The following is a 13,381-nucleotide window of genomic DNA, read 5'->3' as shown; positions in this document are numbered from 1 at the left end:
GGTGATGGAGCATAAATATGGGGCTAAAAGGAAGGAGAAATGAAGACAGGAGAAAGGATGAGGTCAGAAGATGGGATTTATGCATTTAAGAAGGATCCTCTCTGAAACGGTTCGAGCGCTGGTGAGGACCAGAGAGATTATCTAGTGAAGTTCAACCTCCTTATTTTATTTATTTTTAAAATATCTATCCGTCGATCGATCTATTTATGGTGGGGGGAGGGGCAGAGGGAGAGGGAGAAGCAGACTCCCTGCTGAGCAGGGATCCGCGGGGCTGGATCCCAGGAACCTCAGATCGTGACCTGAGCTGAAGGCGGTCGCCTAACCGACGGAACTAGGCAGGCGCCCCTCATTAGATTTAAAACAAAACAAGCGGTTGGACAAGTAGGGGAGGGAAGTGATCTTAGTTTACTGCCAAGTCCAAATCCAGACACCCCTCTCCTGCACCTCCTCTGGCATTCTTTTTACTCCGCCAGCGTGACTTCGAGGGGCGCCCACCACCACCTCATGTCCTATAGCAGCGGGTCGCCCAGCCCTGTTCCCGCTCCCCCAGGGCGCGGCGGACCCCCAGCTCTAAGAGGTCGGTCCGACAGCTCCGAGGTCCCAGATGCCCCGCCCACGTCGGGCCCGGGCCCCGCCCCTCTGTCCCGAAAGGCCTCTACCCTAGGCCTTTCGGTTTGCGCGGGCCAGCCCGCCGCGGGGAGGGCTGGAGCTCTCGCAGCCCCTCACGGTAGGTGGAGCGGGTTTCGAACCGGGGCCGGGACTCGGCCCGGCGCCGGGCGGTGAGGGACCCCGGGGGCCCTGCGCGCGGGCGGGCAGGCGGGGACTTGCGCTGGGCCTGAGAGCCGCTGCAGACCTCCGGGGGTGGGCGGGGCGCGTGCGCCGCGCGTGCGCAGCCCGCCTTCCGGCGGCGAGGCGGGGTTTGTGAAGCTGCTTGGTGGTGGGCTCCTCGCTTCTGCAAAGGGACTGGTGGTCCGCTTTGTTACTCTCGAGGGCCCCGGAGCCGTCTCGGTGTGGCCGGTGCTGTCGAAGGCCGACGGCGAAGCCCCTCGCAACGAGGCCGGATGGAAACTACGCCGCCAGGCGGGGCTTCTGGGGTGGGGCTGCGGTAAAGCGAGCGAGGGTTGGTCCCCACCAGAGGGCCGGGGCGTGGCCCAGTCTAGTCTGTCGCTGGGGCCTTGCTGCCCTCTGCAGGATGATGGGGGAACTGCGCCGAGAGAGGAGCTCTGCCGAGGGGCGGGACTCCGTGCAGACCCGGGTTCTCTGGCGACCTCCTGCTGGTCCTCGACGCTCTCCCGCTTCATTGAGGAATAACGAACGGGCGAATCTAGTTAACGTGACAGTTAAAGGCGGCCTTGAAGGGGGAAAAAATGAGATACAGAGGTCTTGGACTCAACAGGACGCGCTTTGTGGGAGCAGCCGACACCAGGTCTGGTGCTGAATGTTTTAGACCTTCCTATGGGGCCTGATCCTGAGCACATTTTAAATTTCTGCCCCAAACAGGACAAAAAACAATCATGCAGTTTGAGAGTTTCGAGCTCCCAGGCTTTCCGAAGCGATGGGCCAGGATAATCAACCCAATTTGGGGCACTCTTACAAGACGTACTGCTGAGCGCCTACAGAGGACAGAAGGGCTTGGCGGCTTCACTTGTTTACTTGCATTTGTGACCTTTTGCAACGTGGAACTCTAGTGAGGGGGAGCTTAATCATTCCAAGATCCTCTCCCTGTGGGACCAGCACGTGGCAAGGGACTGATGTCCCATCCTCCAAATGCAAGGTTGTGAGGCTGCTGCGAATAAAAATCACAATATATATTTACTTTTCACCCAACTATTGACTGCACAAATTAAGTGTTGTTACAAGACCATGCATCAAAAGCTAAGTTATGGTTGGAGGAACCAGGGCTTAGACCGTGATGGAAATGACTGGAGGAACAGAACCGTGTTAATCATGCAAATGAAATCCTAGAAATTTCACTATTTTCTTTATATTCTAAGGCACTCCCCTCACTTCACTTTGTATTTATAGACTGAAGTAGTGAAGAAGTTGTATCACTCCCCGCCAACAGGAAAAATGATTGAATTTCCTGTACGGTAGCCATAGTTACTGAACATCTACTAGATTAAGACTACAACTTTAGTTGTTGAACCAGAAGAGTTGGTTTCCAGAAGTTCTAGGGTGTGATGTCATTGAGGGCAGTACCTGGGGTTAGGGGTGTATGGGGGACGAGTGAAGCAGAAGTTAATTAATTGTTTCCATCTCTGGGAAATGGTGTGCCTTGTTTTTATGTTTTTAGTCATCCAGGTTCTTGAAATGGGATTTGGGGTTTTTTGGTTTGCTTCTGGACATAGAGTTTGTTAGCTCTTTATTTGTGTGTCATTGATCCCTTTGAGAATTTGACAAATTTGGGGGCCTCTTCCTCCCAAATGGTTATCTGCATGTATGCATAGATTTTGCCTATAATTCCAGAGTGTTCACATGCATAGACTCTAGATTAAGAATCCCTGTCTTTGGGAATGTACGTATCTGTGTATATATAAATATTTAGATATCTATATTATATATTATATAATTATTACGTAATAACTATATATAACATTATATATTATTATACATTGTTATATATTATTACATAATATATGTATATTATATATATGTATTTGAAAATCTGAGACCTAGAGTTTCATTTCTAGATAATGATAAAATAATTTGAATTTCCTGCTCATGACACTATGACTTACAATGTTTTGTAAGACAAGAACTATTCCTTCTTTTCTAGAAGTTCTGGGAAAGGGTAGCATGGTGTATTTATTAGGAATGTGATAAAGAGACAAGAATGACTTAGGTTCCCACCTGTTAGAAAGCAGAAATACCGAGACCAACATGCCAACGCTTAAACACTACAGAAGAAAGGTATTTTCATGCCCTTTAGGAACTTAATTTGAAATATAAAATAAAATTCTAATTAGATTTTATTTATTTATTTATTTATTTTTTGGTTAAAGATTTTATTTATTTATTTGACAGAGATCACAGGCAGAGCAGCAGGCAGAGAGAAAGAGGAGGAAGTAGGCTCCCTGCTGAGCAGAGAGCCCAATGAGGGACTCGATCCCAGGACCCTGAGATCATGACCTGAGCCGAAGGCAGTGGCTTTAACCCACTGAGCCACCCAGGCGCCCTCTAATTAGATTTTAGTGACCAGGAGATAGTAAGGTTATATGTGGGCTGGTTATATGTGCAGAAAGATATAGGGTGGAGGTTGTGTGTGTGTGGGGGGGTAAGATGTAAATGTATACCTTCTGTCTTATTAGGGAAGAGTCCTTCACAAGGCTGATTTGCTGTAGCACTGTTTGTGTGGGGCCACCGTCCCCAGGCCTATAGTGTCCTGGGGTACTTCCCTAAATCCAGACTCTTCTGCAGATGGAGGAGTTGGAGGAAGGCCTGCTGATGCAGCCGTGGGCCCGGCTACAACTTGCTGAGAACTCCCTCCTGGCCAAGGCGTATATCACCAGACAGGGGTATGCCTTGCTGGTTTCAGATCTCCAGCAGGTGTGGCATGAACAGGCAGACGCTTGTGTGGTCAGCCAACGAGCCAAGGTAAGCACGAAGAGAAGTTCTGCTGCGGGAAGGTAGTGGATATCATTTCTATCTTAGTGAAGGTCAAGGGTATGTTCACATCAGCCAGCTTGCTGACCTGTAGGTTGCCAAGGGATGAGGAATCATATTGAGACAATTCCAATGTCCTGCCCTTCTACCTAAAGCCCTGAGATCTATCTTTCTCTCTCTCTCTCTCTTTTTTCTTTTTCTTTCTCTCTCTCTTTCTTTCAAGATTTTATTTATTAGGAAGAGAGAGAGAAAACTAGTGAGGGGAGGGGGAGAGGGAGAAGCAGACTCCCCGCTGAGCAGGGAGCCCAATGAGGGATTCCATCCAAGGTCCGAGCCCGATAAGAGAATCTGTCCCAGGTTCCTGGGATCATGAGCCGAACCCAAGGCAGATGCTTAACCATCTGAGCCACTCAGGTGCCCCCCCCCAGGATCTTTCCATATTGTCTGTGTGTTCATTTTTGCACTGGATACAGTACAGGGTAGGATGGTGAAGTAGGCCAGTTGCTCTCTGTTTTTGTTTTCTTCTTTCCTGTTCCCCTGTTTTTGTCTTCCCTTCCTCTCAAGCCCACTGTCTTCACTTTAGCCAGATTTTCCTTTGCTGGGACTTAGGGGAAAGTTGGTTTCCTTTTTATACCCTTACTCTGTCCAACTCGTGTTGTCTTTTTAGGAGCTGAACAAGCGGCTGACTGCCCCCCCTGCGGCTTTACTCTGTCATCTGGATGAGCTGCTCCGCCCGTTGTTGAAGGACACTGCTTGCCCCGGCAAAGTTAGCTTTGTCTGTGACCATGTGGGTGAGGCACTGATACTGCGGGTGCGCAGTGAGCTCTCAGGTCTCCCCTTTTATTGGAATTTCTACTGCATCCTAGCTAGCCCTTCCCTGGTGAGTGTAATTCAAATGTGGAGTTGGGGAGGGGAATGCCAGCTGCTTTGAGGTGACTCTTTGGGTGCTCTTATTTTTTTTAGTTTGACATTCTTCTTTAACCAGAAAACTTTCCTTGACCAGACAGAAGGCAAAACGGATTCTTGACTGGTACATCCTGTCTTTGCAAAGGGACCAGGCAAAGGTTTGGTTTACCTGCTTTATTGGGTGTCTTTATTCATTACTTTATTTAATATTTATGAAGCATCTACTATGGGCTAATTGTTGGGTGTCCAGATCTAAAACAATATAGCCTATATCTAGAGTTCATCATCTAGTGAGAAGACAGGCAGGGAATAGGTCAAAATATGGTAAATTCTTTGATTGAGGTAAACTCAGGATGCTTAAAGGTCTGAAAAACCTTCTTGAAAAGAGAGGTTTTTTTGTTTTGTTTTTTAGTGATGGGGAGAGAGGAGGTGGGAGGAGGAGAGGGAGAGAATGAATCTTAAGCAGGCTCCGTGCCCTACAGGGAGCCCGACATGGGGCTCGAGTCTCACAACACTGAGATCACGACCTGAGCTGAAATCAAGAGTCAGACGCTTAGCCAGCGGAGCCACCCAGGAGCCCCATTGAAGAGATAGTTTCTGAGCTGAGTTTTGAAGATGAGTAGGAACTAACTGGGAGAAGATCAAGAGGTCATTCTAGGCTAGAGTGCATTTTGAGAGGTGGGGAGATGTGTAAGTGTGGGACAAGTGGGGGAATTTCCTGACTGCAGGGAGTTGTGAGAAATAAGGTAGGCAGTGGCCAGATTTTGAGGGATTCTAATGAGTTTGGATTTTATCCTAAAGGCAACAGAGATTCACTGAAAAACTTTAAGCAGGGGTTTAGCATGATTCAATTCATAGTTTATTAACAATTCATAGTTCATTGATAGTTTATTAACATAGTTTATTAACAGCAACAGGATGGATAATGCACCAGCATTAGATACCTTTCTGAACATTTCTTGTCACTGAATCCTCACGACTGTCCTGCAAAATAAGTAGTATTGTTCCATTTCCAGAGTAGGAAGCTGAGGCTGAAGTCTCTCCAAAGTCATCCAACTGTTGATTTTAATTGAGTTTTTTGTGAAATTTTCCATCCTTGTGCTAGTCTACATCTTCTGCTCAAAAAACCCTGTCACTTTTTCTAAGTAACACCAGGGGGCGCTGTTCCCTCAATAATGCTTGTTCTGGGACACCTCTGCGCTGCCCTAGACGTCCTAGCCACAGCTAGTCTCACTTTACATCACGCAGCCCTAGAAATTCAGAATAGTGAGACCGAGGATGTAGTTTTGCCAGGAGGCTGATGGGCTGTAGTAGTTTTTTATTTGCCCCCAAAATAATAAAGTAAAGAACACTTGTATGATGATGTTGTCACTGAGAATGATATGTAAAAGGAAAACTAGCCCTTCTAGGCAAATTCCTCTAGTTGGGAACCCGCCATAAGAAAAGAAGCGTCAGTGTTTGGAGTGGAATGAGTCCTGGTTGGCCATGGGGAGAAGTGACCATTGGGTAGTTGGTGAATAATTAGACTTTAAGGTAAAATAAAATACTTACTATTAAAAAAAAAAGAAGAATGCCAGCCCAGGGAAACCCCTGAGGCTGAGGAAGCTTTACAGGGAAAATGTTAGAGCCAGCGGACACCGTCAAGGATGTAGGCAGACACTATTTCAGGCTTGTGTGTGTGTCCGTGAGGTCACACAGTCCTAATTTTTGTTTGTTACTCATTCTTGTGATAGTTTTTATTTCATTTTTTTTTCAATGAGCAATTCATGCAAAAGGCAAACATTTCAAATAGAATTGAAGAAGGGTCTAGAGTGAAAAAATAGGTCCTTCTATTCTTCTCTCTAGTCCCTCATTTTCCTTGTTTAAAGCAACTACTGATACCATCTTCTTGTGCATTCTTAAAGAAAGCCGTAAGTAGGTTCGTATGTACACAAGTATGTATATATACTTATACCATCGAATACCTATCTGGGTGGACTTGTGCCTTTTCATAAATGGCAACATGCTATCCACACTGCTGAGTAGCTTGCTTTTTTCACTTAATTATAGAATTTAGAAACCGTAACATATTTAGAAAAGCTGCCTTAATATTCTTCACTGGTAACAGAGAGCTTTATTTGATGAATATATCAACATGTATTTAATTGACAGGCTACCAGTAGACACCTACGTTGTTTCCATTCTTTTGTTATTACACATAGTGACTATCCTGGTAATTTACTCTTCCTAAGTGTAGGAAGTGTACGAGTCAATTCCCAGCAGTGGAATAGCTGAAACAAGGAATGTTTGGGGGCACCTGGCTGGCTGGGTCAGAAGAACATGTGACTTTTGATCTTGGGGTCATGGGTTTGAGCCTCACATCTGTTATAGAGATAGCTTAAATAAATAAATAAACTTCATGGTGCCTGGGTGGCTCAGTGGGTTAAGCCTCTGCCTTCGGCTCAGGTCATGATCTCAGGGTCCTGGGATGGAGTCCCACATCGGGCTCTCTGCTCGGCTGGGAACCTGCTTCCTTCTCTCTCTGCCTGCCTCTCTGCCTACTGGTGATCTCTCTGTCAAATAAATAAATGAAATCTTAAAATAAATAAATAAATAGATAAATAAATAAACTTAAATTAAAGGGAATATTTGTACCTTTAATCTTGGTCCTCTAATGCCAGATTGTCTTCCAGAGAGATTGCACATGTAAATTCCTACCGGTCACGCAGGAGAGTAGGAGAGTACAGCGGGCAGTGGATTCACGCTAAGTTCTCAAGCTGTGCGGGACAGGATGGGATGGCTAAAGCCTCAGGTCTCTGCTTTCTAGCCCTTTTCCACTTCCAGCCAGCTTCCTTCGTCCCTTCTTCCTCCTCACTGTTCTTCCTTGTAGCAGATGTCATTTCTTTGGTGGTATTGCTGTTATCTTTCCTTTCTAATGTAATTCTTGATATTCCAAATTTTGACTTTCAAATTTGGCCATTTTATAATTTCTAGGAGTCACAGCCTCAGGTTTTTTTGTTTTGTTTTGTTTTGTTTTTATTTGTTTTGTTTGTTTGTTTGTTTTGTGGCAGGAAGAGCCCACAGGCTTTGGAGCCGGCAGGACTGAATCTGTCATTCAGCTCCACCCCTTTGACTATTTGTGTTACCTTGGATAAGTCATTGCATTTTTATGAGGTTTGGCTTCATCATCTGTAAAGTGGAGATGCCAGTCCTCACCTTACTGCTGATTTTAATTGAGTTTTTAGATTAAAGATAAGACCATACATAGTATTACTTAATTTAGCATTATTGTGGCCCTTTGAGAGCAAATACTCTGACTCCCTAATTTTTCCTTGAAAAACCTAAGGACCATGAGAGCGCTTGGGATTAAGCCATTTTCACATCTGGGTGCTCCCAGAGCTGGGGCTAGAATCTAGATCTAATTCCCAGTCTGTTGCCCTTGTCGCTGTATCCAAACCTGATAGAATTAATCTTGGGATTGCTAAGGCCATTTGGGTTTCCCGCCTCTGGCTTGTCTACGTTTCAATGGGAAATCTGCAGAGGTGGGGGGATGTTATAAATAGATTTCCTCTGGAAAAGATTGGAAACTCCTGCCTCCTTATCCATCACACTTCCTGACCTCCTTAACTGTTGTGAACTCTTCGGGGGCAGAAGCCTCATGGGGTCACAGTATGTGTTAGGCAGACAGTAGGTATTTGTTGAATTGACTTGTGAAACCACAACCCTTCATAGATCATTGTTTTTAAATGAAGGGTGAGGATCTTCCTCACCTCCCCAAGCGCTTCAAGATTTTTCCTTGTAGTTTCTGTGGATTTGCTTTGAAACCCATTATTTCAACCACAGGCCTTATCTGAACTAACTGATCTCTGATTTAAGTTAGTGTGTTAGTGGGCATCTAACTTTGAAATGAGTTATACCCCAGTGATTCAGAGTGACGTAACCAATTCTATGAAATTATTTGAGAAGTTGAAATATTTAACTGTTATTTATTTATTTATTTATTTGGCTATATAGACATCGGAGTCTGATAAATAACTTCTGGCCTTACCGTATTTAATTAGACATGACATTGATTAATAACTGTTTGTCATTCTGTTTCATGTGGTCAGATTTACCACCACTCAAAGAGATGGCTGTTAAGGTGGGCTCCCAGAGAGAGGCTGGTTGTCCCCTTAAGGAGTTTCTGTTATTTGAGGGCTGTCACCAGAGGGAAGGTGATGCTGCTTGGTTACCAACTGTGATTACTTTCAGCTCCCCACTCCAAAACTGACTTGCTTTCATCGGAGGAGTTCCCTGTTTCTCCTCCTGATCTCCCCCAGATGGGACCAAACCCAATCAAACAATTCTTAGGAAAGAGGGTTGGGTCTGGAGCAGGTGAATGTACCCAAAGCAGATCTTTGGTCTCATTTTGAGCAGTACTTCCTGCTTATCCTAGGGATCTGAACTGAGGACCAGGGCCAGCTTGGGTGTGCAGCATGATGGCAAGAAGTGACGGATATTTACAGCTACATTTGACTTCCGGTCTTCTACTCTGCATCAGTACCCCTGCATTGGTCGGGTCCTGGTAGTGGTGCAGAAGCTGCGGGCTCTAACCCTTACCACCCCCACCTCCCCCAATCTCTTCTCTTGTGCTCTGTCCTTAGAGAAGCCTGGGGGGTGGGCTGACGATGGCCAGTGGGCCAACTCTGGCTTGCTGCCTGTTTTTCTAAAGTTCCATTGGAAACCCACCACCCTCATGTATTACATGTTGTCTGTGGTCGCTTTCCTGCTGCAGCAGTGGAGCTGAGCACTGTGGCGGCCTGTATGGGCCCTGGAGCTGAAAATATTGACCCCTGGCCCACACGGAATGAGTTGCTGACCTCTGATCTAGGGCATTTCTTCTGGTGCCTCCTTGGGCTCATCTCTTTGGGGGAAGGGAAAGGGACCCCCAGAGCCTCTACTAGTCACAAAGAGATTAATGATTCTAGTTACTTTCTTTGGCTAAGGCTTTTTTCTTTCTCAGGCTAGTGGACACCTTGTGCGGGTGGATTAAGTGATTATTCTCTATAGTTATACGTTGTTACGTGAGGACAGTCCCAGTGGCACAACGGTATGCTCATGCTTGTGTCCTTCTTACCTTGAAAGACACCTAAGAGCAAGGTGTGCTGGCGAGTTTCTTCCTTTCTAGGCTGGCCTCTCGGGGACTGGCTGGTTTCTGTCATGATGATCTCAGACTTTGTGGCCTTCCTGGGAGCAGAGTGAAACTCTGGGCTCATTCTGGGCTATCGTCAGCCCTGAAATGGCTCGTAATCAGTGTCTGGGTCTAATCTGAGACAGATTCCAAGGCTCTCTACTGTCTGTTGCTTTTTGTCTTCTGTTATGCTCCAGCTAGCACACTCTGTTTTAGCCACGCCTACTTTCCTAAAGTTCTACTTGGATCTTCTGCTTTTGTCTCTCAGTCTCTGTGGAGAGTTGAAGCAATACCTTTCTCTTACCAACCTTTTAAAATCACTACCCCAGGCTGCCTCTCCACATGTTCTCCTCTATTCTTCCCACCCTTTTATCTAGGCTACAAAGAAAACCCTTGAACTTCTTTTCACCTACCTATTTTGTTATTGTATTATTACAGTCATGCCAATGGGTTGCTTGCTTATGAAATGTTAAGTTCCTGTGAAAACATTTATTTTGCAGTATTTTTCTAGTTCCTAAGACAGTGGGGAGTACTCCATGCCTGTTGGCTGATTGATATCTCTTGCATGAAAGGTCTCCCAGCATCTGATTCGTCCTCTCATGGGCATGAGTCTGGCCTTGCAGTGCCAAGTGAGGGAGCTAGCAACCATGCTTCGTATGAAAGATCTAGAGATCCAGGACTACCAGGAGAGTGGAGCTGTGCTGAGCCGAGGTGAGAGGGCATTCTTTGCGGGTGTTGGGTGGGGAGTGGGACAGATGGTCAAAGGGACTCAGGAAAGCAGAGAGTCATCTGCATTAGAGGGGTGCTTCCCTGAGGAAGTGGGGTGCTGGGTCCTGACCGTAACTGGAGACTTGATGCCAGTGACACTTCTCTCTGCCTCAAGGACCTGACTGGCACCCAAGTGACCCATAGATGCTGTAACCCATCCAGCCCTGCCCTGGGCAATGGCAAGGACAGACCTTGGAAAAGGGCCAGCAGCTGTATAAAACTGGGGTGGGGGGAAGGACAACACACACTTGGGACCTTCCAAAGCATAGTTCCAGCTTCAGAATAAAAATTCAGTTCGACCTTCGTCTTTGTGGCAAGAAGAATGCCTAGAGTGTACACGCCACTGGACACGTCCTGTGTTGCTGATCGCCCTCTCCTCTGCCTCCTGTTCGCTCACATACTTTCATCCCTTCTCCCAGTGGACTCTGGGTGTTGCACATGTGTGTGTTCCCTCCCCAGAAATCTTGGGCTCTGTTTCTTTTCCTTCTCACAGGCAGGAAACTCATCCTAAGACTAATATTTCTTTTCTGTATCCCTTCTTATTACAGATCGGTTGAAGACAGAGCCATTTGAAGAAAATTCCTTCTTGGAACAATTTATGGTAGAGGTAGAGTATATCACGATAAGGATTTCCTTTCCCTTCGCGCAGTTTTGCTTTATTTTCTCTTTCTAGGTGCCTGAGTACTGACTTGCATTTTGGGTGTTAGGTGGCTTGCATGGTTGGAAAACCTTTCTCTGGATAAGTTGCCCATAGAAAATCTGATAAAACTTGAGATGCCCGTGGGGAAGATGGGGTGAAATAAGGGGCAAGAATATAAAAGGCAGAAGTGGGCTGGTCAGCATTTGTAAAAACATCTCTCTGTTCACAACCCTAGGAATTTCATTTAGAATTCCCTAACCTTGGAAAGTTTGGTTGACCAGTTGATCCATTTTTGCTTGTTAAGATCTGATTGCAGGTCTGGATTATGGAGCGGGGCGGGGGGGGGCGGCTAATCATTATTACTGGTCTGGGCCCCTCCAACATCCCGCAGCAGAGGAAGGTGAAAAGCACAGGGTTGCCATTTGGGAACTGTCTTGTGGGCACAGTAGGCTGTGGAAAATCACAGTGTTTATACAAGGGGACTGGCAAAGGAATGAATGGGGAGTAGATAATTGTGGCCTGTCAGAAGCTCCTGCCTAGGTTTCCCTTCTAAGGATTAAGCTTGGCCAAAAGAAACATCTATTAAATGCCAAACAGGGGGAGTATTAATAATAGTGACCTTTGATAATACCAGTCAATATTGATCTTCTCCTTCTCTAACTCTTTTAGGACTTGTTGCTTGTACAGTTGGTACTTTAGCATTATTGCCCTTTTTTCTAATTATACATGTGACCCAAGTTGGTGCTTCACTATGTAAGCAAATAATGCTATTATAATATCGTGTTCTGTATAGATCATTCGTATTTCTGTCTTGCCATCTAGGCTACTTTGTAAACCCCTTGTGGACAAGGGTTGTGACTCATATTTCTTTTGAACATGAAACTCATATTTTTCCCAGGGCTAGACAGGAAGAAAGCAGGTGTTCTTGACTTGGAACCTTCTGTTCTGCCTCTGTACATTGGCTGAGCAAAGACGCCATCATGCTTCGGGGCTTAACACTAAAAACAAAAAGGCAAGTTGAGTGCTCAGTCCATCTATTGAAGCAGTCTAACGCTGGAGAAGAAGAGAAGCTCTCACTGTTACATTCTTGAAGTAGAATAGATTTCAAGTCTTTATGGGAAAGAGAGACCATTAAACCCAGACTTGCCACAGAGAGATTTCCTCGGCCATTTTTCTGTCAGATAGCTTCCTCTGTCTACAAGTGTTCGTATTAAGGAGGCTAACACAGGCTGGGGATGACATGCTGATTCCCTGCCCCAGCCCCTTAGCTAAACAATGCAAGGCTTATTCTTAGCCCAGCAGAAGGTCCCTTCCTGATCCGGTGCCCAAATACCCCTCTAGCTTGGTTTCTTGATATTTTTCATTATGAACTTTATGCTTTAAGTCACAGAGAATGACTTTGGATTGCCAGAATGCCTTCCTCTAGCCTTAATGTCTTGGCATGCATTGTTCCCTTTATCTATAACACCCAGTGCCCTGGCCTTATCTACCTTGTAAATTTCTATTAGTCTTTTAAGTGTGGGCTTTGACTTCTTTGGGAGACTTTTCCAGACTCTCCCTGTAAAGATAATCCTTCTTCCCTGCTGCTGTCGTACCTTGGTTCCTACCTCTGTTTTGCCACTTATAACTGTGTGATAGATTCTGCCGTTTATATGTCTGTGAGACTGTGCCTTTCTCCTCCATTGATCTCTGAACGATTTGGGGACAAGGACTGCGTCGAATGCATTTCTATGACCCAGTGCCGAACACAGTGCGTAGGAGTAGCAGGTTCTCCATAAGTCTGTCAAAGAAGATGTTGATAAACGTGTGCTGGGAACGGTGGGTGAGGGGATCTCATGAAAGTTGGGGAAATGTGGCCTGTGGATACAGTGCTGCTTGTGACCTCTGTATCTGGGGTCTTGGGTTCTTCTCCTGGTTTATTTTGTAGCTTTGGTTGAATCAGTGCTTCCAGAGCCTCTGTTTTCTCATTTGTCCATTTGGAAGCTCATCTCTTCCATGCTTTTGGGGCAGGAGTGGGGGCAGGGCACAACCCTGCAGTTGTGGAATGAGAAAGCATGCAGAAGCTCGGGGCAATCCAGGAGGCCTATTGGTGTTTTGGAATCAATTACTTCATGAATACTGGTCTTCTGAGCCCTGGGTGGACCACACCCAAACCACAGAGACTTACAGAATTCTATATATCTGCAAAGGATCTGAGAAACAGGTAGCTGTAGTTTTCCATTTCCTGGATGAAGAAGGTGGGCCTCAGACAGAGTAGGTGACTTGCCTAAGGTCATGTTGCTATAGCTGGACATTTAAGAGGAGGGATCATCCCT

At 45.9% G+C, this 13,381-nt stretch overlaps 1 protein-coding gene across 3 annotated transcripts in view; it reads left to right on the top strand.

Annotated features, from left to right (window-relative positions):
- Positions 1 to 643: 643 nt before the first annotated feature.
- LOC111142812 (non-homologous end joining factor 1) overlaps positions 644 to 13,381 on the top strand; it is a 77,521-nt gene continuing 64,783 nt past the window's right edge. The window contains exons 1-5 of one of the 3 annotated variants that reach the window (XM_022496134.1): positions 644 to 727; positions 3,418 to 3,594; positions 4,271 to 4,483; positions 10,231 to 10,369; positions 10,975 to 11,033. In XM_022496134.1, coding sequence (XP_022351842.1) covers positions 3,418 to 3,594; positions 4,271 to 4,483; positions 10,231 to 10,369; positions 10,975 to 11,033 — 588 coding nt within the window. In that variant the 5' untranslated portion in view covers positions 644 to 727. Of the gene's footprint in view, positions 728 to 1,413; positions 1,427 to 1,737; positions 1,775 to 3,417; positions 3,595 to 4,270; positions 4,484 to 10,230; positions 10,370 to 10,974; positions 11,034 to 13,381 lie in introns of those variants that run through there. The other 2 variants (XM_022496148.1, XM_022496142.1) reach the window with 2 other exon arrangements.

Source organism: Enhydra lutris, unplaced genomic scaffold (assembly GCF_002288905.1).
Source record: "Enhydra lutris kenyoni isolate GAN:26980312 unplaced genomic scaffold, ASM228890v2 scaffoldscaffold1, whole genome shotgun sequence".
Classification (NCBI taxonomy): domain Eukaryota; kingdom Metazoa; phylum Chordata; class Mammalia; order Carnivora; family Mustelidae; genus Enhydra; species Enhydra lutris.
The sequence above is the reverse complement of the archived record's forward strand: the minus strand, read 5'-3'. Positions and strand labels throughout refer to the sequence as shown.